Source organism: Desmodus rotundus, chromosome 13 (genome assembly GCF_022682495.2).
Source record: "Desmodus rotundus isolate HL8 chromosome 13, HLdesRot8A.1, whole genome shotgun sequence".
NCBI lineage: Eukaryota > Metazoa > Chordata > Mammalia > Chiroptera > Phyllostomidae > Desmodus > Desmodus rotundus.
The window spans coordinates 23,459,808-23,484,205 of record NC_071399.1 but is presented as its reverse complement, the minus strand read 5'-3'; the positions used below and the strand labels follow the sequence as shown (position 1 = coordinate 23,484,205).

The 24,398-nt window shown below is 37.5% G+C and overlaps 1 protein-coding gene and 1 pseudogene across 1 annotated transcript in view; one reads left to right on the top strand and one right to left on the bottom strand.

Moving 5' to 3' along the window:
* Positions 1-23,731, bottom strand: part of LOC139440491 (A disintegrin and metallopeptidase domain 3-like) — a 97,608-nt gene extending 73,877 nt beyond the window's left edge. The window contains exons 1-7 of the mRNA XM_071220146.1: positions 23,631-23,731; positions 22,984-23,161; positions 15,615-15,680; positions 12,324-12,395; positions 11,947-12,113; positions 10,681-10,762; positions 2,011-2,147 (exon numbers count right to left, since the gene is read on the bottom strand). Coding sequence (XP_071076247.1) covers positions 2,011-2,147; positions 10,681-10,762; positions 11,947-12,113; positions 12,324-12,395; positions 15,615-15,680; positions 22,984-23,161; positions 23,631-23,731 — 803 coding nt within the window. The remainder of the gene's footprint in view (positions 1-2,010; positions 2,148-10,680; positions 10,763-11,946; positions 12,114-12,323; positions 12,396-15,614; positions 15,681-22,983; positions 23,162-23,630) is intronic.
* LOC128779844 (ADP/ATP translocase 2 pseudogene) lies at positions 6,477-7,341 on the top strand (annotated as a pseudogene).
* Positions 23,732-24,398: the final 667 nt, after the last annotated feature.

The window sequence follows — 24,398 nt, the reverse complement described above, 5'->3', positions numbered from 1 at the left end:
GAAGATGCTTTTCCTTTGTTTGTTTTCCTAGTTTTAACTAGTTATTTCATCACAAAATTGGAGGGGACTAAAACACCGTACTGATACTTTTACCATTTTACTTTCATCATTTCCCTTATTCTTTTTTTTAATCCATACCTGAGGATATGTTTATTGACTTTAGAAAGAGAGGAAGTGGGGAAGAGAGAGAAAGGGAGAGAGAGATGTCTACCTGAAAGAGAAACATGGATCAGTTGCCTCCGGTACATGCCCTGGCCCAGGACTGCACCTGAAACCTGTGTCGCACCCAAAACCTGGGCATGTGCCCTGACCCAGAAGGCAACCTGCAACCTTTTGGTGTAGAGGACCCTGTTCAACCAACTGAGTCACCCCAGCAGGGCCTCTCCCTTATTCTTAAAACATAGTCCTCCCTAGGTAAGGATACATCTTATCTTGGTTCTTATTTTAATATCTTCTTCCTCTGTATGACAAGTATGCAAAGTTCCAACTTAAGGCACCTCCTTTCACTCTTTTCAACTTCCTTCTAAATCATCAGTTCATGGTTTTAATTCCCATCAATATGCTGATGGCTCGCACACTTTAGATCCCTTGTCCTCGGAGATCCTGACCTATGTAACTGTGCACTTAATGCTAAAGAAGGACTCAGAGCCCCCAGTATAACAAATACTAACTACCTCAATATTTCCCATCTTCTCCTTTTGCAAGAAAAAAATATTTGCCTCTTTCAATATCTGCTAAAAGCTGTGATGTTCAAAACTCTACAAATAATTCCAGCCATTTCCATTTCTCTTGGTCTTAATAAACTGCTGTAATTATTATGAGACTCATCTCCCAAATATTCCTATGTTGTTGTTCCCTCCGATGTATTATTCATTCATTTGAAGTTCATTTTTATTCTCCATCCTGCATAAATCAATTTAAAATGTACTTTGTTACTTTGACCATCAAGTTCCAACTCTCACGTCATCATTATGTGGTCAGACTCTTTCCTACATACCCTGTATTAGTCACCTCCTGGACTTCCTTCCCTCACTCATTGTTCTGTTTCCTTATTGTACTCTACTGTCTTTCCCTTATGCCTTTTATATATTTCCTAACAGTCACAGCTGTTTCTTTTGTTTGGCATTTTTATCCCTCTCCCCCTGCAGTCTCCTTATTCCTGTCACTTGAACTCCTCAAGTTTCCTGCTATCGACTCATCACTCCCTTGCTTACCCTGAAAAATATTCAACAAGTTTTTTTTAGGATGTTATTTATTTATTTTTAGAGGGAAGGGAGGGAGAACGAGAGAAAGAGAGAAAACATCAATGTGTGGTTGCCTCTCGTACACCCCCATCTGGGGACCTGGCTTGCAACCCAGGCGTGTGCCCTGACTGGGAATCAAACCGGCAACACGTTGGTTCAGAGACTGGCACTCAGTCCCCTGAGCCACACCAGCCAGGGTTCAACAGGTTCTTTACATGACCAGATTCATTCTTTCACTTCCAAGTCCCAACATAATTATTTCTTAGACCACTTTATTAGAAAGTTTCCTCTCCCAATCTATGCCCTATTTATCTCCTTCTTAAAAAGCTATCATAAGATATTTATATTTTGTTTATTCTAGGCCACTTTTTACTTTTCTGTCTCTAATGCACTAGTATAAGACAGGTAGGACTTACCTATCTTGTTAACTGTTCATGGGACAGACACACACTTTCCTGCATACAGTCAGTGTTTGGGACATATGTTTATAATGATAAATAAATTTAGCCTCAAGACTCTAGTAAACCCCAGAAAGCTCATTATCAACAAACACTTTCTCTGTAGACTATAATATTGAATATGGAAATATTAGGCACATTTTCTGCAATAGCCAATACTCAATTTATTTCATAAGCTTTAAATTAGCATATATATTTTTAATAAAAAGTCATCTTACTCAAATTATATTGCAAAGGCTTATACATCAAATACTACTACAAACATTTCCCCCCCAAAAGACACAGATTTAATCACAACACCACCTTACATTGCTTGAGGGTTCATAATGCATGTAGTTCCTGGGCAGTAACAATTATAGATGTCGTCGTATGTGAATCCCAGATTAATCCCAAGCAACTGTGCCATAACAACTGAAAACGCCTCTGAAGTTATCCTGTTTGGGTACTGAACGCACAAAAAAATGTAGCCTAAGTTATTTCTTCACCCCTTTGATCTTTACACAAGTAATTTGTGGGCATACTACCTAAATGCAAATACAAGAGCAAGAAAATAGTATTCCAAAGCTCAGTATTTTCTTAGAAATATGAAAAACAAAAAAGGGTAAATTTTGAAAACTGGTATTTTAAATCTAAATGGCATTGGCATTTAACAGATAAAATAATGCTATTTTATGTTTTCATTATATTACTGATTTAAATTCAAATAACTTTAAATTTTTAGAAGAATAGGCTTTGTTTTAGTAACTGTATTTTTTTTCCCAGTGAACTGTAGGAAAAAATATACAAATTCTTAAGGTTTGAATGGAAAATCAATTTTGACTTCAGAAATACTTTTAGGAGTCTTCCCTCTTCTTGGATTTTTTTTCTGTCTCTATGGTCAATTAATACTCAACAAAGGGGGCAGGAGCATCAAAGGGAGTAAAAATAGCCTTTTCAACAAATGGTGTTGGGAGATCTAGATAAGTACATGCAAAACAATGATACTCAACCACAAACTTACACCATACACCAAAATAAACTCAGGATGGATCAAAAATTTAAATGAAGTCACAACACCATAACAGTCCTAGAGGGAAACATAGGCAGGAAAATTCAGATACTCCACGTAGCAATATTTTCATCAATATACCCTCTAGAGCAAAAGGCACAAAGGAAAGATTATACATATGGGACTTCATCAAATTAAAAACCTCTGATTCGCTAAAGAAAATATCAGCAAAGTGGAAAGGGAACCAACTGTATAGGAAAACATATTTGCCAACCATACTTTGGACAAGGCTTTGATCTCCAAAATTTGTAAAGAACTAACATGACTCCACTCCAGGAAGACAAACAATGCAGTTAAAAATCCACAAAGGACCTAAACAGACACTTCTCCAAGGAGGACATTCAGAGGGCCATATACATGTTAAAGGATGCTCAGCATCACTAACCATCAGAAAGACACAAATTAAAACCACAAGGACATATCACTTCACACCTACCAAAACAGCTGCCATCAATAAATCAACAAATAATAGGTGCTGGCAAGGATGTGGAGCAAAGGGAACCCTAGCGTACTGTTTGTGGGAGTGCAGCCTGGTGCAGCCACTGTGGAAAACAGTATGGAATTTCCTCAAAGAATTAAAAATGGAACTGCCTTTTGACCCAGTAATTCTATTATTGGGACTATACCCTAAGGACCCTGAAACACTGATTCATAGGAACCTATGCACCCCAATGTTCATAGCAGCACAATTTATAATAGCCAAGTGATGGAAACAGCCTAAGTGCCCATCAGTAAATGAGTGGATCAGAAAACTATGGTACATTTACACAATGGAATACCATGCTCCAGAAAGAAAGAAGGGGATCCTACCCTCACGAGAGCATGGATGGACCTGGGGAGCATTATGCTAAGTGAAATAAGCCAGGCAGTGAAAGACAAATACCATATGATCTCACCTATTAGTGGAACCTAATCAACAAAACAAACAAATGAGTAAAATAGAACGAGAGACATGGAAATAAAGAAAAAACTAACAGAGGGAAGTGGGGAGGGGGATAACAGGGGAAAGAAGGGGAAGGGGCAAGCCAAGGAACATGTATGAAGGATCCATGGACAAAGCCAACTGGGGTGAAGACTGAATATGGGAGGTGAGGGTGGGTGGGGCAGGGGAGAGTAGTCAGGATAAAATGGAGACAACTGTACTTCAACAACAAAAATTAACAAAATTAAGAAATAGTTTAGGATAGTAAGTGAAATTAATTTTTTTCTAAAGGCAGAATACTATAAAACCTTGAAAGTAACATTTCTTTTGTCTTAAAAAATAAAATTTGAGAAGTAGTAATGTCAGGAAGACGTAAACCCCTGACAACCAATGAGCTTTTCACTATCTGCATAGCTTCTCCTTTTCCATAATATCATGTATTTGGAATCATATGCTATTTGGTTAAATCAAATGAAAACAAAACAAAAACAAGCAAAATCCCAATTATAACAACAAAAGAGAAAAGAATAGGGGAAAAAGGAATATTAAAAGAAAAAAGAATATGAGAAGACAAAAGAAAATAAAAAGAATATCAGAGGAAAAAAGGAATAGAAAAAATAAGAAAGAAAAACGTTAAAAAAAACTAAAATAACAAAAAAAGAATAAGAAAAGGAGAGAGTAAAATTACTAAAGAAAATAATATGAAAGAAATATGAAATGGCAAATATAAAAGAAAAATAGCAAACATGGAAAAATTAATAAAGCTATGAACAAGAAAATAATGGGAAAAAACCAAAGTGGCACCTGCCTGCTGCAATCTCCCTTTCGATAATGCTCCAATGTTGTCTGAAGCTGATGTAAGACAATGTCAGATGCTGTTCATATCTGGCCCTCTGCATGGCTACAAGTGATGCTACAAGTGATCCAGAGTTTGTGGCTGATTCCTCCTGGCTTGGCCACAGCCAGGATGGGCCAAGTTGCTCTACAAAGCTGGCTTTTTATCAGCACTGGGTCCAGGGGTGGGTAAACAAAAGTCCCAAGGCACCACAAGATCCATTTCTACCTGTCTCTGCCTGCCAGCTGGCTGTCAATCAGTCCCTGAAACAGCTGTTTCTGAACTGGCTTCTGGAAGAATGTGGCAGGTGGGGCCCCTGAATCTCCCAGGAAGGGGAGGTGCCATTCAGACTTCAGGGAAGATGGTGGGAGTCCTACTTGGTCCAGAGCCACACATCTGAGTCTATCCTGGATTATTTCCCTGAACTCTGCAGGGTGGAGCCCCTAGCGGGCATGTGGGTATGGCCTGCAGAACCCAGAGTTTGGGTCTGCCAAAAACCAGGAGGTGTGTCTATCAGCTCTCCCATGATGGGAAAGTGCCAGTCCAGTTCCCATGGAAGTGTAGGGAAAGCTGCAACCCAAAGCCAGTCTCTGACACCCTCTGAGCCTGCCTATGCTGCTGTCTCCACAGCAGGAGTTAAGAAGCAGGCTGGGGCAAATCAAATTCCAGAGGATGGAGTGAGTGAGATTTCAACAGGTAGGGTGAGCAGGTATCCCAAAGGGTGGGATAATTGTTTTTCCCCAGGCTGATTCCCTGGGAGGGCCTTGCTTTTCTCAAGAAAAAATGGCTGCTGCAATATTGCATGATGACCCAGCACAGGGATCCCAGCAACCATTCCCCCACGTCTCTTCCCAATGCCCCCCACTTCACACTCTCCTCAGGCGATTCCAGTGTGCACCACCCTCCCTTTGCCAGAACCCAGGGTGCTTTGGACCTTTAAATAAATGGCTTTGTCTTCAGTGGGTTCCATCTCTCCCAGTGGATAGAAACTCCACCGTCTTTCACTAATGAATGCTACATGGGCAGCTGATCCCAGCTTTGGCACTCCCAGCTGGGAAGCCCAGTCTGAGGTCCAGGAATCTCTCCTCTCAGCAGGAAGCTTCTGCATAATGCTATTGTTCCGCAACTTTAGCTGCCACCTGTGGGAGCTGGGCCACCCTGTTTTGCCACCTCATCCCTCCTACTGGTCTCAAGGTGGTTTCCCTCTATCCTAGGTTAAAAGTCTACTTTGCAGATAGCCTTCACTTGGTAATTCAGGGTGACTGTTCCCCAATTCAGTTTTATTTCCAGTTTGTTTCTGGGAGGAAGTACGAAAAAGATCCTCCTATGCCAGGACCATCTTGCAACCCCTTTTATATGTTTTTTTTCTTCTATAATTTTATAATTTGAGTTGAAATTTGTTTCATGATATGCTTTTTAAAATTATTATTGTTGTTGTTGTTGTTCAAGTACAGTTTTCTGCCTTTTCCCCCCACCGCAGCCCAACACCCCAGCACTCTCCACCTCCCTCCCATTTCCAACACCCCCCCCCCATTATTGTCCATGTGTCCTCCATAATTGCTCCTGCAAACCCTTCACCCTTTTCCCCTAAAATCCCTCCCCTCTGCCCTCTGGTCACTGATTCTTGAATTGTTTAAGCCACCTAGAGCTGGCAGTAAATTCAACATTGTGGTTGGGTCCAGTTTTGTTCAGTATCACAAACAAACGTGTTGCTTTGCCCATCATCACTGTGATGCAGGGAGATACACTCCTCTGTCTGGTCTTCATTGCAGGTCATCAGAATCTTCTCCATGTATAATATAGGCCCTTCTGGAATTTGTTACTTTTGTTCCATTCAATGAAGAGGTCCTTCAACAGTCCTTCCAACACTTTGTTCTTGATCTTTAAGACTGTGGCTGTCTATAGCTCTGGAGCTCCAGCTGGTTATGAGCCCAGTCCCCTGTCACCCCACCCCTTCTTTCCTTTCAACATGGCAGATGCTGCTGTCTTGGGGTCTTTCCCCAAGGACTTCCTGGCAGGTGGATTGGCCATGGCCATCACCAAGACAGTGGTCGTGCCAATCAAGTGGGTCAAGCTGCTGCTGCACGTGTAGCATGCCAGCAAGCAAATCACCATAGATAAGCAATACAAGCATTACAGACTATGTGGTGTGTACCCCCAAGGAGAAGGGAATCCTGTCCTTCTGGTATGGTAACCTGGCCAATGTCATCAGCTACATCCCCTCCCAGGCTATCAACTTTGCCTTTAAAGATAAATACAAGCAGATCTTCCTGGGTGCTGTGCATGAGAGAACACAGTTTTGGTGCTTCTTTGCAGGGAATCTGGCATCAGGTGGTGCCACTGGGGCCACCTCACTCTCTTTTATATACACTCTGGATTTTTCCCATACTCGTCTAGCCGCTGATATTGGCAAAGCTGCATCTGAAAGGGAATTCAAAGACCTCAATGACTGCTTCATTGAGATCTACAGATCTGGTTGGATTAGAGGTCCGTACCAAGGCTTTAATGTGTCTGTGCAGGGTATTATCATCTACCGAGCTGCCTACTTCAATATCTGAGACACTGCAAACGGAATGCTTCCAGATCCCAAGAATGCTCACATCTTCATCACCTGGGTTGGCTTCCTATCCATTTGACACTGTTTGTGAGTGCGTGCTGATGCAGTCAGGGCGCAAAGGAACTGATATCATGTACACAGGCTCGCTCGACTGCTGGAATATTGCTGGTGATCAAGTAGGCAAAGCCTTTTCAAGGGTGCATGGTCCCATGTTGTCAGAGGGATGGGTGGTGCTTTTGTGCTTGTCTTGTATGATGGAGTCAAGAAGTTCACATAAATTATTTCCTAGTCTTCCCTCCCCTTGACCTCCAATGTGAACAGGCATGTTGCATTATGTACCATATCTTGAGCATTCTGGACAGACTGTTGGCCATCTATTTATCAATGGCAGCTATTTACTGCTTGAAAATAAGAAGCAATAATATTCATCTGACCACTTTTCCTTTAAAGCCATTTCCATGATTATGATGGGACTTAATTAAATTTTTTATTTCAGTCACTCTAGATAAACAACTAATTTGAATAACAATCTGATATATATCTCATATATATCTCATATATATATGATATATCTCATATGTATGTGTGTGTGTGTGTGTGTGTGTGTGTATATATATATATGGAGAGAGAGGGAGGGAGAGGGAGATATCATGGCCATGGTGAATTAAAATATGCCTGGCTGGCAAGCATGCACTGACTTTCCTCCTTTTAGTACTTAGTCAAACAGTAAACTCTAAAATAATGGTAAAAAGCATGACCATCATTAACAAATCAACAAACAACAAGTGCTTATGAGGTTGTGGAGAGAAGGAAACTCTAGTACAGTGTTGGTGGGAACGCAGACTGGTGCAGCCACTGTGGAAAACAGTATGGAACTTTCTAAAAACCTAAAATGGAACTACATTTTGATCCAGTGATTCCACTGCTGGGATTATACCCTAAGAATCCTGAAACACCAATTCAAAAGAAGCTATACACCCCAATGTTAACAGCAGCATTATTCACAATAGCCACGTGCTGGAAACTGCTTAAGTACCCATCAGTAAATAAGTGGATCAAAAACAGTGGTACATTTACAGAATGGAGTATTAGGCAGCCAAAAGAAAGGAACTCCTACCCTTTGCCACAGCATGGACAGAACTGGAGAGCATTATGATAAGTGAAAAAAGCCAGGTGGTGAACAAGAAATACCATATGATCTCACCTATTAGTGGAGCTTAATCAACAGAACAAACAAGCAAAATAGAACTTGAGACATGGAAATAAAGAACAAATTGACACTGACAAAAGGGAATTGGGGAGGGCGATACTGATGGAAAGAAGAGGAAGGGGCAAGCTAAGGAACATGTATAAAGTACCCTTGGACAACAGGGTGGGGGTGGATTGTGGGGATGGATGAGGGGTGGACAGTGTGCATGGGAGAGCAATGGGGAAAAGAGTGGTACAACTATAACTGAACAACAATAACAAATAATTAAGAAATAAAAATAGTATAGTATAGTAAATGCATAAACCAGTAACATAGTCATTTGCTAGCATTATTAAGTATTACGTACTGTGTGTGATTGTATTACTACTTCTATATAACTGGCAGTGCAACAGGTGTGTTGACACCAACATCCCCAGAATCACATGAGCAATGTGTTGCACTATGAAGTTATGATGGCTACAACCTTACTAGGTGATAGTAATTTTTCAGGTCCATTATAATCTTCTAGGACCCCCCCATCAAAGATCTGGTCCATTGTTGCCCTAAATAACATTATATGGTACATGATTGTACTCATTACACTTGAGACAAAGATTCAACGTCTTACTACATTCAGGTTATTAATAAGCTAGAAAAAAAGGATACATATAACCCACCAAGACTGAATAATGAAGAAAAAGAAAATCTGAAGAGACAAATAACTAGTAAGGAGATTGAAGCAGTAATCAAACACCTTCCAAGAACAGCAACAACAAAACAGCAACAAAAACCCAGGACCTGATGGCTTTGAATCAGGCTTTTAAATCAGAATTTACTAGTGATTCAGGCTTTGGTGGATCTGAATCACTGGCAAATTCTACCAAATATTTAGCTAAGATTTAATGACAATTCTCCTCAAACTCTTCCACAGAATTGAAGAGGGGATGCTCACAAAATTATTCTATGAGGCCAGCATTAACCTGATACCAAAACACTCAACAACAAAAAATTACAGACTAATATACCTGATGAACATTAATATAAAATCCTCAACAAAATACAAGCAAACCAAATTCAGTAGCACATTAAAAGTATTATACACCAAAACCGAGATTTTTTTCCTGGGACACAAAGATTACTGAACATAGGAACATATGTCAGTGTAATATACCATTTTTACAGAATGAAGGGCAAAATCCACATGATCATCTCAGTTAATGCAGAAAATGCATTTTACAACACTCAACACATGTCTTAATAAACACCACTCAACAAAATGGGAATATGAGGAAACTACCTCAATACAAAAAATAACATATGTAAAGCTCACAACTAACATACCCACTAGTGAATTCCTGAAAGATTTTCCTCTAAGATCAAAAATAAGACAGAATGTTCCTTCTCTCGCCAGTTCTATTTAACATAATGTTGGAAGATCTAGCCAGAGCAATCAAGCAATGAAATCAATAAATGACTTCTAAACTGGAAAGGAAGAAGTAAAATTCTCTCTGTTCACAGCCACCATGATCTTGATTGTAGAAAACACAAAAGATCCAGCATAAAAGAAACAGAAAAGTAGATACAGAACATGTTTTCTCAGTCACCAGAGAGGAGAGGGGTCAGGTGGATGGGTGCAAAAGGTAAAGGGATTAAGAAGTACTAATTGGTTGCTTCAGAATAGTCACAGGGACATAAACTACAGCATAGGGAATACAGTCAGTAATAGTCCAATTACTATGCATTGTGTCAGGTGATGAGATTTATTGGGATGATCATATATTAAGCTATGTAATGTCTAATCACTGGGCTGTACATGTGAAACTAATATAATAATGTATTTCAACAGTGATTGAAAATTAAAAATGATAAAAATAAATTAAAAAATAAAATAAAATATGGACTAAGAATTTGAGCAGCTATTTCTCCAGAAATGATATACAAAAAGCCAACGTGCATGAGAATATGCTCGTATCACTAATAATCATGGGAATGCAAATTAAAACCACAATGAGATATCACTTCATACCAATTAGGATGACAGCTATTTCAAAAAGAACACAGAAAAAAAGAATTGGTGATGTTTTCATGAATACAATATGAACTTGGGGATTATAAAATGATGTAAGCAGTATTATGACTTCTCAGAATATTGAAAATAGAACCATATGATACAGTGAACCTACTTGTGAGTACATATGCCAAATAATTGACTTTGAAGTGATATCTCCATTCCCGTTTATGTATTCTACCATAATAAAAATCCTTTTAAAAGTGTATCATTTCAGTTTAAAACTCTATAAAAAAGCATTTTCTAAAAATCTGTCAAAACAGTATGGTAGATACACTTATACGAACTTTCTTTCCTTGAAGTGGTTTTAGCTTTCAAATCGTATCTAACTACTGAAGACATGGGAATAAAACGCATACCAGAGCAATTCCTGCAGCAAGTTTTGGATCGCATGCCATTCCATGATATGTTGCTCCCACATAGTTAGAATAATTCCTGTAACTAAATAATAAAATCTCTCTTGTGCATCAAATTAATTACTTATTTTATTTATTTACTTATTTATTTATTAAAAATATGTGTATTGACTTTAGAGAGAGAGGAATGGAGAGAAAGAGTGAGAAACATCAACGTGAGAGAGAAACCTCGATTGGTTGCCTCCTACATGAGCCCCAGACAGGGAACAACCTAGGTATGTGCCCTGACCATGAACTGAATGCCCAGCCTTTTGGTGTGTGGGACAATGCTCCAAACAACTGGGCCACACTGGCCCGTGCTGATGAATGCATTCTTAATTATTAACGTTAATGACCTTTTAAGACTTGGATACTTCAATAGAGCTATGTTTTCTTTAAAATGTAAATATTGCATATCCTGTCCAATGCAGTTAATCACTCTGTGTTTGGGTAATCTCCCATAAATCCTACAGAGTTAGGTTTTAAAGGATACTTGACACATATCCCAGAACCCAGCAGCACCTAATCCATCCAGAAAATTAATCAGCCCTGGACAGTGTGGCCCAGTTGGTTGGAGTGTCATCCTGTAGACTGAAAGGTCACAGGTTCCATTCCTGGTCAGGGCACATGCCCAGGTTTCAAGTTTCGTTCCCAGTCAGGGTGCACACAAGAAGGCAACCAATTCATGCTTCTGTCTCACATCAATGTTTCTCTCTCCCTCTTTCTTTCCCTTCCTCTCTCTCTAAAAGCATTGAAAAACTGTCTTTGGGTGAGTATTAAAAAATACATTAATCAACACTACTGTGAATGCTGGATGGACACAATTCTAAGACATAAAAGTCAGCACAGCTTACTGCCATGATTTGCACATGACAAACCTGTGAAGTAGTAAAAACGTACTTATTTGTATTTTCTTTAATGTTAAAATGATGGTATAAATTATTTGCATCTAAGAAAATCTTTAAAACCACAGAGGCCTTGGTTCATCCCAAGGCGTTCTACATTTTCCAGTTCATTCAGTTTTCATAGGTAAATAGTCCACTCTGAGAATAATGGCCTACAATGATTTATCATGTTTCCTTGTTATCTTATTTTTTTAATTTTGCACTTTACAAACACTGTACTCATACACTATTTTTGTCATCATACATATTAGACTTTATATGTAATTGTGATAGTTAACATCAAATAATTCGATAAATCACATATTAATGCAAATAAGGTACTTACATTAATAAAAATGCCATATCACGGGACCTTTGAAACAAAACTTTTTCTTTCCATGACACAAATCTTTGCAGTACTTCACTAGCATCCCCATCAGATAAAATCTTATTTTGATCTGACCACAGCTCTAAAGATGTTAACATAAAGGTCACTTTTAGCTGGGAAAACATCTGAAAAGCGAGATGCATGATATATAGTTTAGGTAATCACACATATAACATTACATCTCTATACATAATGCTAATCTATTCAATTTACTGTTATTTGGAGATAACATCCATTGGTGAATAAAGCTGATTGGTAGGACTATACTTTTTATAGAAATGTTATTGCATTAATAAGAATGTTTCTTATTTAAAATATGAATCACAACCACTTACAGTGTTGATGAGACCAAAGATATGGAAAACTTTCTCCACTGCCACTGCCACTTCAGAGCCCATATAATCATACTGAAAGGCAAATTCTGTTTCTTAATCACCAGTGAAAATGAATGTATTACCACATTTTAAATAGATAAAAAATGTTACAATAAAAACTTAGGTGAAAAGACAAAAGCAGAATTCAAATTTATCAAATTTTAATGTTTTAGACATAAGCCCAGGGTCTTTACGTATTAATCAATCATATTGAAATGATAGGGTTATGATTATCTTTCTGTTTACATATATAGAAATTAGGGTTAAATGTTAAGTTTTCAAGATTGTATAAATACTAAGAGTAAAAACCAGAACACAAATCCGTAACTAAACTAACAAGTCTTTTGGTCTAACAGAGAGGTCTGAGTACCATAACAGTGAACAATTTTTAGAATATGTCCTGCCCTGGCTGGTGTGGCTCAACTGGTTGGAACATTGTCCCACAGACTCAAAGGTCACAGGTTCAATTCCAGGTCAGGGCACACACCCGGGTTGCAGGTTCAATTCCTGGGGGGGGCATGATGAGAAGGCAACCAATCAATGTCTGTGTGTGTGTATGTGTGTGTGTGTGTGTATAGTCTGCCCCTCTCACTGATCCAACTCCCTCTCTCTCTAAAAGCAAGGGGAAAAAAGTGTCTTCAGCTGAGGATAAAGAAAAAACAATATGTTCTTATTTGGGAACAAAAATCATAATTTTCTGTGAAATGATTCTAGTTGTGTGTTCACATACATTTCTGTCTGTGGAAAGCATACAAAGTGGCATCTTGGGATTTTCAACCATCTCCAGCAAGTCTGCAGAAGATTACTGACAGGAAATGCAATGGACAGAGTTCTCTGATTCAGACAAAAGAGATGCTATTTTCCTAGTTCTTTAGAAACTGTTTAGACTTTGAGAGTTTTCTATATGTGACCTTTTCCAATAAACCACATTGTATATTCACACAGTGCAGCGTATATGTGGTATGAGTGAAGGTGATCCATTGTAAGCCTAAACTTTGGAAAAGTAAGACAATAGAAAGAAAAAATATGGTTATGGAAATGAGCTCACGTGTCAATAATCACTAATTATCAGTAGCCCAAGTGACAAAGACTGTTTAAATAAAGCCACTATATGCAAATGAAAATTTTAAAACCCCTACGCTAGGAGGACAGAAATATTAAGAGCCATAGCATGAAAATACTTATCAAGACATTACTAGACAAAAAGAGCAGATATCATATATTGTGACAGCTACATGAATATGAGTTACATTAATATAAAAAAGCTTAAAGCTATCTATATCTGTATTACAAACAGGTATGTTTCCTTTTCTTATTCCTTTGTATTTAAACACAAAATAAATACATAATGAAATGCATCAATAATGCATACCGGAGGAACCAAGATGGCGGCGTAGGTAGACACACTGCGCCTCCTCGCACAACCAGAACAGCAAGGGGGTCCGACACCAAAGAAATAAAAAATAAACATTCATCCAGACCGGTAGGAGGGGCAGAGACGGGCACCGGGGTGGAGAGGACTCGAGTGGCTGTGGCGGGACTGAGACTGGCAGAGTGTGGGACAAACGACGCAGGCAGTCCGAGCACTAGCAGACCCTTCGGCCCCACATTCGCACAGATAAACCCAGAGGGCTGGACTCAGACTGGCGGAGAACGGGGCAGGCAGAGTGGCGGGTAGCACCCCTCAGCACCACATTTGTGCATAGATAAACCTGACGAATGGCGGGGAGCAAAGCAGACCACGCAACCCAAGGCTCCAGCGCGGGGAAATAAAGCCTCAAACCTCTGATTGAAAACGCCCGTGGGGGTTGGGGCGGCAGCAGGAGAGACTCCCAGTCTCACAGGAGAGGTCGTTGGAGAGACCCACAGGGGCCTAGAGTGTGCACAGGCCCACCCACTCGGGAACCAGCACCAGAGGGGCCCAGTTTGATTGTGGGTAGCGGAGTGAAGGATTGAGCCGGAGGAGAGTGAGGCGGGCTTCATTGCTCCCTCTTGGCCCCTCCCCCACATACAGCGTCACAGCGCAGCCACCAGCATTACCCCCCAACACCTAAGGCTCCGCCCCTTAAAGTAACAGACGCGCCCAGCCCCCCCCCCCCCAAAAAAAAAGGCCCAAATGACAGAACACTTCAAAGCTCCAGAAAAAATACAACTAAGCGAGGAAGAGATAGCCAACCTATCCGACGCACAGTTCAAAACACTGGTTATCAAGATGCTCACAGAATTGGTTGAATCCGTTCAAAAAACAGATGAAAAAATAAAGCCTATGCTAAGAGAAACAAAGGAAAATGTACAGGAAACCAATAGTGATGAGAAGGAAACTGGGACTCAAATTAACGCTGTGGACCAGAAGGAACAAAGAAACATCCAACCAGAAAAGAATGAAGAAACAAGAATTCGGAAAAATGAGGAGAGGCTTAGGAACCTCCAGGACATCTTGAAATGTTCCAACATCCAAATTATAGGGGTGCCAGAAGGAGAAGAGGAAGAACAAAAAATTGAAAACTTATTTGAACAAATAATGAAGGAGAACTTCCCTAATCTGGCAAAGGAAATAGACTTCCCAGAAGTCCAGGAAGCTCAGAGAGTCCCAAAGAAGCTGGACCCAAGGAGGAACACACCAAGGCACATCATAATTACATTACCCAAGATTAAATGCAAGGACCTACATCCAAGATTACTGTATCCAGCAAAGCTATCACTTAGAATGGAAGGGAAGATAAAGTGCTTCTCAGATAAGGTCAAGTTAAAGAAGCTCATCATCACCAAACCATTATTATATAAAATGTTAAAGGGAGTTACCTAAGAAAAAGAAGATCAAAAATAGGAACAGTAAAAATGACAGCAAACTCAGTTATTAACAACCACACAAAACAAAAACAAAAGCAAACTAGGCAAACAACTAGAACAGGAACAGAACCATAGAGATGGAGATCACATGAGGGTTGTCAATAGGGGAGTGGGAGGGGGAGAGGGGGGTAAAGGTACAGAGAATAAGTAGCATAGATGATAGGTGGAAAATAGACAGCGGGAGGGTAAAAATAGTGTAGGAAATGTAGAAGCCAAAGAACTTATAAGTATGACCCATGGACATGAACTATAGGGGGGGATGTGGGAGGGAGGGGGTGGGCAGGATGGAGTGGAGTTGGGGGTGAAATGGGACAACTGTAATAGCATAATCAATAAATATATTTTTAAAAAAAGACAAACCTGACCTTCAGAACTTCAAAAAGTAATAATAATAATGCATACCAAGGCTTTATCCATAATGATTTGTATTTTCAGAGCTTTTTTCAATAGCACAACATCTGATTTTTTCTGTGAAGTAGAAAAGGTGAATTAAATAAAATGTATCTAAAATTCTTATGTTGTTTGTAATTATCTACATAATATGTGTACACACAGAGAGGCATAGGTAGAGGAATAGATCACTATAGATACATAAAGTTATACAGAGTATAGGAAAATAAAAGGATGGCTGTTGACTGAATAAATGAACAGGAGAGATTCCAAATAAACATTTTAGAAATTCAAATCAGAAGCTTTTACTTTATACTCTTAGAAAAAAGTTACTGCAGTGCTGGGGAAACCATATTTCCTTCCTCTAAAAACCTTCCTCTATGATCCTCCCCCAACCTTCAGGCTAACAAACTCCCATTAACCTTCCCCCAAACACTGCCTCTTATTTTCTCATTATTTATACCTCAGATTATTTAGTTGACTTCATCGTGGCTTACACTCAATAAAATGTATCCATTTTAAATATACAGTAATATGCATTAGTATTAATGTATACAGCCATGTAACCATTTCTATAAGTAAGACAAAGAATGTTCCCATCACCCCCTTCCAAGGTTGTACATGAATATACAATAATGTCAATATTGTTTTTCATTCACTTTGAGTTTTGTATTTTCCTATCTTGTCTATATTTATATTCATTCATATGGGTCATGTTTATTTCTTTCTGATCATTGTTTTTATTTTAGAATACATGCAGTTCCTGCAAGTCTAAGAGGAGATTAGTGACATATTATACTTTGGGTTATAGTATAAGAAAAGGCCAATTATCCAAAAATGATATTGCCCCCTCTCCAAGAGAAGAGATACCAATGAAAAGCAGCTGTCCAAGCTCACCTGTACCAATGGGGAGACATACCATTTTCCCTTTACTCTTGACTGCATTTATGTAGTCTAAGGAGGGACTCTTAGGGACCTTGAGTCAAAGCCAGGAAGGGAATCAACCAAAATTTCACCCACCTTAGACTCTGCATAAGAGTTATGTTATATCACTGAGAGCTACCTTTGTTGCTTTAGAATTTAATGGTATTTGTCATAAGCATGATCGACTAGAATTTTTTCCAGAGATGCAAGGTTGGTACAATATCCACAAATCAATAAACATGACACACCACATAAACAAAATGAAGGGAAAAAACCACACAATCAAATCAGCAGATACAAAAAAGCTTTGACAAAATCCAGCACCCAGATATGATAAAAACTCTCAGCAAAGGGGGAATACAGGGAACATACCTCAGTGTAATAAAGGCCATATAGGACAAACCCCAGCCAACAGTCACACTCAATGGGCAAAAGCAAAAACATTTCCCTTAAGATGAGGAAAAAGACAGGGATGTCTGCTTTCACTACTCCTAGTTAAAATAAGACTGAAGTCGTAGCCACAGCAATCAGACAAGAAGAAAAAATAAAATGCATTCAAATTGGAAAGGAAGAAATAAAACTGTCATCGTTTGCAGATGACATGAGATTGTACATAGAAAACCATAAAGACTACACCAAAAAGCTACTAGATCTACTAAATTAATTCAGTAGCAGGTACAAAATTAATATTCAGAAATTAATGGTATTTCTATACAATAATAACAAACTATCAGAAATAGATTCTAAGAAAACAATCTCATTTACTGTACAACAACAACAAAATAAGGTACCTGGGAATAAATTTAACCAAGGAGGTAAACACCTGTACTTGGAAAATTATAAGACATTGAAGAAAGAAAGTGAGGAAAGTACAAACAAGTAGAAGAATTTACTGCATTTGCGCATTTGAAGAATTAACATCATTAAAATGCCCACACTACCCAAGGCAAGCTACATATCCAATGCAATTCTTATTATAACACAAATGTCATATCTCACCGACATAGAACAAATATCCTAGAAATTTATGTGGAACCAAAAAAGACCCAGAATAGCCTCAGCAAACTTAAGAAAGAAGAACAAAGTTGGAGAGATCACAGTACCTGATATCAAACCATACTACAAGACCATTGTAATCAAAACAGCCTGGTAATGGCATAAGAACAGGCATATATTTTGTTTGCTTGTTTCTTCTCTTGGGGTGGGGTGGAGGGATGAGGAGAAAAGGCATACAACCGTAACTGAATAACCATAAAATTTTTTTTTAAAAAAGAACAGGCATATAGATCAATGGAACAACACAGAAATCAACCCACACCTTTATGATCAATTAACATTTGACAAAGAACACAACAGCATACATGGAGTAGACAGTCTCTTTAATAAATGGTGTTGGGAATATTGAACAGGCACATGCAAATATGTGAAAGTACCACCAACTTAACTCCATACACAAGAATAAACTCAAAATGGATAAAAGACTTAAATGTAAGTTGCAAAACCACATAACCTCTTGAAGAAAACATAGTCAGTAAAATCTCAGACAACTCTCAAAATAATACTTTTGTCAGTATGCCTCCTAGGGCAAGGAAAACAAAAGAAAACATAAATAAATGGAAACAAAAACCTTCCATACAACAAAGGAAAACCTCATCAGAATAAAAAGGGAACCTAGTGTATGGGATAACATATTTGCCAATGATACATCTGATAAGGGGTTAATTTCAAAATATATAAAAAATTTATACAGCTCAATACCAAGAAGACAATCCCATTAAAAAAACAGGCAAAGGAACTGAATAGACACTTCTCCAAAGAGGACATACCAATGGCCAACAGATATATTAAAAAAAAAGTTCAATGTCACTAATCATCATAGGGAGCAAATTAAAACCACAGTGAGACATTGCCTCCCACCTACCAGAATGGCTACCATCAATAAATCCATAAACAACAAGTGCTGACTGGGATGTGGATAAAAGGAGACCCTAGTGCACTCTTGGTGGGATTGCAGACTGGTGCAATCACTGTGGAAAACAAAAGTATTTCCTCAAAAAATTTAAAAGGGGAACTGCCTTTTGACCCAATGATTCCCACTTCTGGGAATACATCTTAAGAATCCTGAAACACCAATTCAAAAGAACATATAGCCGCCTTATTCTTATGGCAGAGTTGTTTACAATAGCCAAGATTTGGAAACAGCCCAGATACCCATCGGCAGATGCAGTACATGAGTGGATGAAAAAGCAGTGGTACATTTACACAATGCAATACTATGTGGCTACAAAAAAGAAGGAACTCTTCCCTTTTGCAACGGCATGGATGGATCATTATGCTAAGTGAAATAAGCTAGTTGTGGAAAGACAAATACCATATGATCTCACTTATATGTGGAATATAATGAACAAAATAAACTGACAAGCAAAACAGAAACAGAGGCATGGACACATGGAACAGACTGATAGCTGCCATGCTGGGGGTGGGGGGGAAGGGAGGAACCAGATGAAAGATGGTGATTGAATGAGCCAAAGAACATGTATGCATAACTCATAGACACAGACCACAGTGTAGTGCTGGCCAGAGGGAAGGGGGTGCAGGGGCTGGGTGCAGGTGGGCAAAGGGGAGGAAAATGGGAATATCTGTAAGAGTGTCAACAATAAAAATAAAAATTTAAAAAACTTAATGGCATTTGACCTTCAATGATTCTCATGAACAATACAGTCTGAGGACAGCTGTTTACACAGTTGTTCTATCTTCTCACTTGGTTGAAATTTCTCTCTATTTGACAAGTGTTCCTCGTGAATATGTTGTCATTGTGGCTGGCTACTGATCAGATTAGCGTCTCTAGTTTCTGTTTAACTGTGGCTTCTTTGTTTTCTACATTAGGAAGGACAGTTCACATTAGCAATAAAAGAATTGTCTCAATCAAAAGATTTCAATTATGTAGTTCTGGCTGGGTACAGAATTGTAGATTGGCAATTACTGTGCCTCATTTTAAGGAATTGGGTAGGTATTGCCCTTCAGCTTTTAGTGTGGCTGCTGGGAAATTTTATGCCATCCTGTGTCTTCCATATGTATAAAAACCAGACCTTTTAAATGTAAGTCAAGAAACTCAAGTAATGTTTAGAGTTTTTCTTGGATTGCTCTCTCATTTATTCAACTGAATTTTCTCCGACTTATTCAACTCAATTTTCTCCAGTATAACTGGAACTACCATTGTATCATCCATATTTATATTTTAATTTCATTTCCTATCTATCAAATGTCCCCATTATTTATTTGTCTTTCGACTTTTTGTGTGCTTCTGGAATTTTATCTTGTGAATTTTATGTTGTGTTTTTACATTTTTATTATTATGCTTTTAATTTCCAAGAATTATTTGGTATTTGTAATTTGTTATCTGTTATTTGTTGAATGTTATTTTTTCAAGTAGCATTCTGCTCTTATTTTGTAGGTGAAATACTTTATCTTACCTCTATAAAAACATTGTCATTTTGTTTTCTTTACCTTTTACATTTTTGTGTCTTAACCTTTAAAATTTTTATTTTTTTAACACATATATATTTTATATCACATTGTTTCATCTTATATCTGTTGCCCCTTTGAACTAAGAACTAGGCATTTAACAGCTTATTTTAATATCTGTGACCACATGTGGAGTTTAGGAGCTGTTGTCTTCACAGAAAATAATTTCTCTGGGTTGTTTATTAGGAAACACCTGCTGTCACTGTGGTCAATTTAGATTATTTTGGCTGATGTCATTCCCTCCTGGAAAGGCATCTTTGATACACTTGTTAGAATGTGTCAGCCTGGGTCCCAAGTCCCAGTGTGCTAAGTTTATCTTAGTCACATTAGTTTCAGTATGGTTTTTCTCCTCTATTGTGACATGTGATAGAACATTTGTCACATGTGATAGAACATTTGTGACACACAGTAGAACATTTGTTCCTGGTGTCCCATTTCACAGACCAGAGGAAACAGTCTTCAATTATCTGTCTACAACATTGACAATCTATCAGGGAAGGACATCAGGATTTCTGAATACTTAGAGAACACATTTTCAACCAATTCTCTTCATTGGTCCACTTTTAAAATCACTTCCTTGCGTATTGGGACGTGTAATTCCAGAAAGGTCTGAGTAGTGCTGCTGCACCTACCAGGCGTCCTAGCGCTTATCCCCGTCGCCAGTTTGGGATTCCGCTTTCTAGGGGCTGAATTAGCTAGCCACGCCTGCTCTTTAATTCCCAGTGTTGTTACTTCTCTCCTGTTTGTGCTTATATGTTTATGCCATTTCAAACAATCCCTTTTTACTTTGGCAGGGTTTAAGGAAAGGGCAGGGGTACAATATGTTTTTAACAGATAAGACCTTCCTTGTATATTGTTTGATTTATATTCTATTTTTCAATTCTGATTACAATGAAGGTGTTCACCCAGATTATAAGTTTGTGTCCTCTTTCATAAATGTGACATGTGCCTAAATTATAGATTTTATGTGCTTTGTTTTTCTTTGTTCACTATATTTGTACTAGTTAAAACACTAGTGCATGTGAAAATATGCTTAATCAAACCTATAGATTTAAGCCTATCGAGAAAAGCAACTGTCGCATTCCCTGTGAAAGTCAAGAATTCAAAAACACATACCAACATCCACTTATCTCCATTCCTGCAGTGATAACCCTGGTTTCTTCTAGGTTCTAAAACTTTTGTTTCTATTTTATTTTATTATTGCACTTGGTTTTATATCTGAAATTTTCTAATTACTTCCAATTACATTGCTCCACTACATTGGAAAACATGGTGAACAAATACTAATAGTAGTAGGAGCGATATTTATTGATCACTACGTAATTTTTATTTATAAATATTTGACCTGCGAAATAATTGTAATAGTAGGGTATTATTTTTACTATTGACTTTTTCCAGATGAGACAATGTAAACATGGGAAGGTTTTGTTACTCGCCCAAGTTGTTGTAGCTATAGACTGACAGACTTGAATTTCAAACTGAGGCAGCACACACTGTATGTTATCTCTTTCTCTTCCACTCCCTCTCTTATTGCTAACTATTTGGAGGGGGTTGGCTGCAAGGACAGTATTATTTGTCTTTCCCAAAGCATGTTCCCTCTTCAGGTTTCCCCTCTGCCACAGAACAGTGTTCGTGGAATCCCATAAAGATTTTCAATCTACTTTATGCGATAGAGTTCTATCTACTTCACTTGCAGAAATTGTCTTCAATCGTGTCCATTGCCATTGCTGGATTGCTATAAAGGTTGGTGGTTTCCAGAGCTGGCATGAAGGTTGGGGTCCTGTTGTAGTTTCATCAAAAAATGAAATTTTTGTCTCTACATACAAGTATGTTTTACCATTTTTATGGTTTCTGAAAAGGCAGTTTTTGAATTTGTATTGGAACCAACTTCGTAGCCAAAATAAATAAAAGCAAATCAGAGCAACAGTGAGATAGAGTTTATCATACACTAAATTCTAGTTGTAGTCATTGCTATTTGTTTGGCTTCTCTTTAATTGCATATCCAACTTGAGAAGAACAGATGGACAGGGATTTATTTATTTAACCACTAATGGTAAAATGTAAAGTTGTATAAATATTCTTAAGGAGGAAGATAAGTAAGTTAAGTCAAAAAACCTTCGAAAATATGCCTACTCTTAGATGAATGTATTTAAACCAAAGTGATTGCTCAAAAAGTTGGTATATTCAGGAAGTTAATTTCTCAATTAAAGTAAAATCATACCTATGTAAAATATTACATCATTTTATAATATATATATATAAACTTTAAGTTTATGCATAAATATATGTGGAAAATATAAGAGAATACTTCAAAACAATGGCAGTGGATGGCACAACAGCAGTTATCTCTAGGCAATGGCATTATGGTTCATTCTCAACATGTTTAAATTATTTTTTGTTAAAAAATCTATACATTCATAAATCCACATTTATAAGTAGATATATTAAAAGAATTGCACCAGACATTCCAAAATTCTAAGAGCACTGTCTCTGAACAGTGATATTTGGGACAATTTCTTGATGTTTTTCTACTTTCAAATTTTCCAACAAAATAGTACTCTTTTACAAAGAAAAAATATGTATTGGCAAAAAAATACTGACAAAACAATAATCAGCAAATTTGGTAGCATTCTATTAGTAGGATGCAAATTCAGTAACAATGCAACTATGTACATACGCAGAAAAATGCAATTAGGGAAATGGAAGAATGTTCACATTGAAGTATGTGTGTTTATTTCTATTACATTCTCTAAATTTTATAGGAATAAACATTTTTATTTATATATTCATATAATATTTAAAATAAATATCTTACAAGAGGTTTTAACATAATCAGTATCAGTTTAAATTTGTTTTCCAAACATAACACACTTCATTGTGAGTAAGTTTATCAAAATCAGCAAAATGAAGATTTCAGAAAATGGTTGCTTACCTCTGACTTCACAAGAATCTTATAGGGCTGATTTGCGGTTTGGATTGTAGGATGATTTTCTTGCAAAGAAAAAATATCAATTTCATTATTCTTTATTTGATAAAGTATGTGCTCATACATAGCTGCAGATTCCAATGGTTCAATTCCATAACTGACATTCTTCAACTGCAATAATCCTCTGAATATTTAAACAAATAAAAACAAATGTTAGTAATTAATACACATTTCCACTGACCACTGTAAATCAAAAATAAGGAAAAACATTTTATAGAAACTTTATAGTGGTCTTTACGGTCTAATTTAATCTGAGAATAGTCCCATCTTACCCAAATTAACTTCAATCCAGTCTTACACCTTCTGTCTATGTGGCATTTATGAGTCACTGTGGTTCTAGGTGGTTAATAAATGTGAATATTCTGTATACTAGTGGGCTTTTGGTAAATAAACTTTATCACTCTAGCTAGGATAGAGACAAAAATATATTGAAAAATGATGAGAGGAGGACAAGGAAAAATATGTATATGTGAGAAGAAACACAATCAAAGCCTATATTTCCTTTGCATTCACTCTGCTATTCAAGGGATTTCTAAAAATTAAAGGGTTACACGAGATAGTTCATCATGCACATCTCTGGAATATGCCATTACCTGAGTCCAGAACAGGTGCTAAGTGTCACGACTGATTTTGGAATCTCTGCGGCATATCCTTGATAATAGCAATGGCCCTGAATGGGAATAAATAAAGTCATGTTCCAGAATGATTTGTAAATAAAGTTGTATCCTCACTTCCTAGACACGAAATGTGCAGATTATTATTCACCAGCTATTCCATTCCCTTTTTATCTACCTACAATGTCTTCCTCTTAACACTCTTCTGTCTATGAATCCCCCCAAAAAATCCTTGCTATAATTCTAACTTCTATAATTTTGACAGAAGCTGTTATAATCAAAGGACATATAGTTTCCCAAACAAGAAAAAGCTGAAAGAGTTTGTATCCCCAAAACCAGTATTACATGAAACGTAGGGTCCTACTAAAGGAGAAAAAAATGATAAAAAATAAAACAATAAAATGGCAATAAATACATATCTATCAATAATTTAAGCTAAAAAGCAAAACAAATGAACAAGCAAACAGAAACAAAAGAAAAAACCTTAGTGTAAGCTATAAGATTTAATTAATAGTAATATATCAATATGGGCTCATAAATTATAACCCAAACACCGTACTAATACAAGATGTTAATAACAGAGTACCTAAGAGGTTGGGAGGGTGTAGGGGAACTTTTTTGTACTTTCCACTTCATCGTTCTTAAAGACAAACTCCTGAAAAAAATAAGGTCTGTTAATTTTTTTAAAGATATTATTGAGGAAGCAAAAAGTCAAGCCATGTATTATATGAAATAATATAGAGTACA